Here is a 5240-nt window from a genome sequence, read left to right as displayed (position 1 = left end):
AACTCTTATATTAAGAGTCAAAAGTAGTAGTTAATCATCACAATATACTAATATTGATTATTTAAAATGATTACATATGGAGGATGATGATAATGGCAAGAAATGAGGAAATTATTAGAGGGGATGGTGATGAATGAATTGATGATACGTGAATGGGAGAAGGAATAACTTGGAAGCTAAGAATGAAGAGGTGATGGTGTTGTGTTAGTGGGGAGGGAATCAGATGGTATTCACTCAAACTTGAGCCGCAAGCGAATGCGTGGCATGCGCATCTATCATCACTTTGAGCCTCAGGCCCCCCATTTCAGTCTCATTGCTACGTTCTTTTCATGCACAAATGCCTTTCACTTGTCCCCTTCATCATCACTTTTTCTCTCCACTCCTCATCCAAACTCATGCTATTTATAACTAGATAACAATGCAGATTTTTTTGAGAAAAATTGCTAAAAAAAATTCCTCGTTATAGACTCCGTGGTCTTTAGATTTTTAAGAATTAAGGTGGTGCAACTCATCTCCAATAAGTACAACTTTTCTTTAGCTTTGTGTAAGTGTCTTCCATTCTGCACACAGTTGAATATTTGTTGTACATGACTGATTAAAAAAGAGTTGCACGGATTAAAAATAAGTAACAACTGGGTCCTTAGAGCTCATGTACTTTTAAATAATAAGTTTTGCATTGAACGATTTTTCATCAATTTTCCTCTGTTTTTCAGTACATCAAGCTTTCCAATGCTTCAAGAAACCAACGAGATTAGACTCGCATGTCACCTCCTATTGGACCATAAGGTCATTGTTAACAAACAATAGAGGTTAATTTTAAGTTTTATGTAACACAACATTCATTGTAGTTTCTTCAGATCTTCAAATACGCATGGGCTCTCTCCCCCCACCCATGCGTGGGTGCGAGATCCATCTTTTCTCGCCCACAAGCGTTTCAGTGTGGTCCTAAACTACTTTTTTAATTATTTTTCAACACGAAGTTATGGCTAACTTCGGTGGTGACAATTTCGCTATCAGTTTTGTTTAGACATTTTTAAGTCTTTTGTTTTTGGGGGGTACAATTTTAAAGTCGATTTCTGAGAATAATGCCCGTGAAGATAGTCCTATTCTTCAATATCCCTGTTTTGGCCCCTGTTTCCGTCTCGTTTTCTTTTCTTTTCTCCTTTTAAGTTTTGATTAATTAAAGTACCATTCCAGGCCCAGAAAAAAAGAATTGGACGTTAGTGAAAAATGAGAACGACTTTGCCACTCAAAATTGGACATAAACGTCTCCAAGTTTACCAAGTTTCTTAATACTCCTCCGCTCTTTAATACTACCTCCGGTCATTATAAACGTTTGAGTCCTAATTATAAGTTGTCTCTATATATGCATTTTTTCCTCCTTCTTATAATGATAGTTCTAACCAACCTTAATTAGGATATATGACAACACTTATTTATACAAATAACTAACTTAAACTTCTTTAATCTCCTCAAAAAGTCAATTATAATTAGGACCGGAGGTAGATAAGTTAATTTGATTAGATTAAAAAACTAGATAAGTTAGTTAATTATATTTTTTCTAAAGCACCATAATCATCTTTCTTAATACACCCTCTCCCTCTTCTACCTGATTATGGTTGAAGAATATCTATAAGGTAATTTAGAGAAAATTGACAAATATAAGAAATGATCTTATATTTAGACCAAAACCAACTCAACAATTAATCTATATTAAAACTGAAAGAGTATATAATTATCACGGGATTAAAAACTTTTTGTTTTATCTTCTCCTACAAGAACCAGTCCTTTGTTCAATCCCAAATGGTATGCGTCGCTGATGAATCAACTGATGACTTCGACTTCAACCAGCACATATGCTAAATCCATAACATACTGAAACCATTATCACAAAAAAACTTGGTCAGGCTCCCATGGACTAACCTTTTTGGGACTTCAAATACAGGGCCAGTTCTAGCAGCCTCGCTCTAAAATTGGAGCAATCCTTAAGTAATAGTAGTAAACGAATGTGGCTGTAGAACAATGGGACACTTTAATGAACAATCAAAAAAAGAGGGCCCTTCATGGTGGACTGTATGTGTGACAATATTTTTCAGCAAATTTTCTGATTTTATTACCAAAGTAAACATCGCAGACAGACCACTGGATCTGATATTTTCCTCCATCGCAATTCTAACTTCCAGGGGAGTTCCCAAGCATGAATTAATCCACGCTTATTGCCTCAAGCAACTTCTTACTGTCTTCACTCAAGTCCACCTCTTCCATCTTCAATCGTCGGCGCATTACAGAGCTGGTTTTACCAGCGGCTGCATAAGTTCTAATAAGAGATTCAAACACTTCAGCACCTAGGGAATCCACAGAACTCTTCAGGATCCCTATAAAACCTTCGGCACCATCAACATCCTTCTCTAGCTCAAAATGCCTCATCATAGTATCAACAATTTCAGATGGCGGGGTCCACTTCTCACCGTTTCCTCTACCAATAGATACAGCTTTAGCTATGCAGTCCACTGCAAGCTTGAAGTCTCCTCTTCTCAAGTGGTAGTCCAGAAAGATCTCCCAGGTTTTAGCATTTGGCTTTGCCCCTCGCTTCCGAGCCCTCTCTTTAAGCTCTTCAGCCTTCTCTATCAAATCTTGTTTGGCATATCCTCTTAGCAAAGCATTTACAATCCGGATATCATAACTAGAGCACCCAGATTCCCACTCCCGAAAACATTTTTCTGCTCCTGGAAGATCATTCAAGTTGACCAATGTGTGGATCATGTTCAGATAGCTAATGTTTGCAGTTTTAGGAAATGCCACCCTCAAAGAACGCCAGACCCTATAGACCTCAAGCACTTTTCCAATTCGCCCATATAAGGTCAATAGAAACTGGTAAGCAGTAAGATCCTTGCAAGCACTTTTCTTCTCCACTTCCTTGAGTGCTGATTCAGCCTTCTCAAACAAGCCAGCATCAACATAAATTGATGCTAAATTACTGTATGTCGTCCAATCTCCGGTGACTCGACCATCCCTCTTCATCTCATCAATAACCCTATCGACACCATATATGTCATTCATGGCAGCAAGGGCTCTAATCCAGACATTGTATGTGTAAGAATCCAGCATGACATTGCTTGCCTTCATTTCTTGTATAATGGTTGGGATCTTCTCTGGTTGCCCAACTTTTGAGTAAAGAGTCATAAGGCTGTTGTAAGGCATGGAGGTTATAGGAAGATTGAGCTCCTTCATCTTCTCCATAAGTCCCTCAGCTTTCTCAGTCATCAATTCTTTGCAGTAACAGTTCAAAAGGGCACCATAACAAAGGTGATTTTTTGCCGATTCAGGAAGATCAATGAAATAATTTTCAGCAGCTGTGACACCCCGAGCTTTTGCAAGCAGATCTAAATGTATAGCATGGTCACTGACAGTCTTGATCATATTCCTCTTACCCATGGTTTCTGATAACTGTAACATAAGAGAATAAGAGCCATTTTCCATTAGACGTAGCATAAACTTATCCGATGCAAACTATGACATCCAAATTCAAGCATGAGTAGTTTTTCTTATTTGCTTCCCACAATGACAGTTAACCATAACAAAATTTAGTAATATATGAATCGTGAATTTATACAATTTATCGCATGAATCTTCAAAAAACTGTTTCAAAGTTACACGTCTAGCTTTAAAGTCATCATCCCGATAGGGATCAAGTTCTTGAACAGTTGTGGCTATGGTATTATACAAGCGTAACACAAAGTCATTTGTGCGCGCAAATCGCCTGCCAGGTGCAAGTTAGTCAATTACTATCATAATTCACAACCCACATTGATCGACTGTTCCATAACTACGATTACTGCCTTCGAATATAAGACAGAAATTGCATTGTATACCAGATCAAACTACAGATATTGGGCAAATAATAACTAAGAAAAAGAAGTAGAGTCTATACACACACTGGTTCTAGAAATACAACAACGCAAGCTCAATGTCGTTAAATTCACATTCATCTGACTAGTCATATATGCTCAAGTTAAAGGCATATCTTACGAAATGTCAGTGAGGCAGACCAACGACAACTGGAAACTTCCCAAATGAAATATTTTCATTTCAAACTACAGAAAACAAAACGCGTGATAGATGGAAATAGTGGTAAGCCATGCCTTGAGAGCAGGACCGTAGAGTTTGCGAGAACGAAGCTTCTTGAGGGTATCTCCGACCTCCCATTTGTAAACGCGCTTGCCACTCTTGATGAACTGATTCAGCTGCTGCCGGACACTCGCCTCAGATCCGCCTTCTTTGAAGAGTCTCTGGTAAAGTGCTTCCTCCAAGTACTTCTTTGAGCGCTTCACAACGCTCTTCGTGCGCCCATGCAGTTGCATCATAGCCATTTCTTCCTCCTTGTGTTTCCCTCTCTCCTAGATTGAAATATTTCCATCAGCATTCAGCAGAACCCCAAACCCTAGTAGTACTCGGGGCCTCTTCCCCTGCTCGGGCATCCATGAGCAAGGGCATGCCCATCCCCCAAACGGCGGCGTTTGGGGATGACGGCCCTCTTTTTTTTTGGTTTTTTGTAAAAAATTTTTCAAGAGAGTAAACTCAACATTTTCAATTAATTTTTACATTCAATAATTTAAGATATTTTATGGTAGACTCTGATATCTTAAATTAATTAATATTTAGGTCATCTAACATTTTAAAATATTTTTTAGTAACACCTAATATTTTAATTAATTAATTTTTATACATTCATATAATGTTATGAAGTATTTTTTCATCGCACTCAATATTATAAGATAATTATTTTTTTAGTGTATCAAGCATTAAAGTATTTTTACAGTAGGATCAGCATTTTAAATTAATTAATTTTTAATGTATCAAACATCGTTAAATATTTTTCCAATAACATTTAGTATTCTAAATTAATTTTTAATGTAACTAACATTCCTAAAGTATTTTTTAAGTAATACTCACTAGCTGAAAAAATACTCTAGATATATGAAAAATTAATTAATTTGGGGATACTAGGGCTTAAATACAAGTTAACCCAAATAAATAAAATAAATGAAATCTTTAAAAAAAATTAAAAAAAGAAGAGGGAGGAGGTATCTCATCTCATCCCCAACCGCTGTCACTTATAGAGTGCGTATTCCTTGCTCATCAATTTTAGAGGGTGCTTGGGATTGTATAAAAGTACTTTTTAAAAGTACTTTTTCATAAAACGAGATAAATTTTTCTGTATATTTATTTTGTATAATATA

At 36.7% G+C, this 5240-nt stretch overlaps 1 protein-coding gene across 1 annotated transcript; it reads right to left on the bottom strand.

Moving 5' to 3' along the window:
* Window positions 1-1836: 1836 nt before the first annotated feature.
* LOC114726807 (pentatricopeptide repeat-containing protein At1g60770) lies at window positions 1837-4450 on the bottom strand. Its single transcript, XM_028913521.1, has 2 exons — window positions 4143-4450; window positions 1837-3447 (listed from the first exon to the last, which is right to left on the bottom strand). Exons 1-2 carry the CDS (start codon window positions 4368-4370, stop codon window positions 2203-2205), a joined length of 1473 nt encoding a protein of 490 aa, XP_028769354.1. The 5' UTR covers window positions 4371-4450; the 3' UTR covers window positions 1837-2202.
* Window positions 4451-5240: the final 790 nt, after the last annotated feature.

Source organism: Neltuma alba, unplaced genomic scaffold (genome assembly GCF_004799145.2).
Source record: "Neltuma alba isolate B1F8T4 unplaced genomic scaffold, ASM479914v2 tig00012407_pilon, whole genome shotgun sequence".
In the NCBI taxonomy this organism is placed as follows: Eukaryota; Viridiplantae; Streptophyta; class Magnoliopsida; order Fabales; family Fabaceae; genus Neltuma; species Neltuma alba.
The sequence above is the reverse complement of the archived record's forward strand: the minus strand, read 5'-3'. Positions and strand labels throughout refer to the sequence as shown.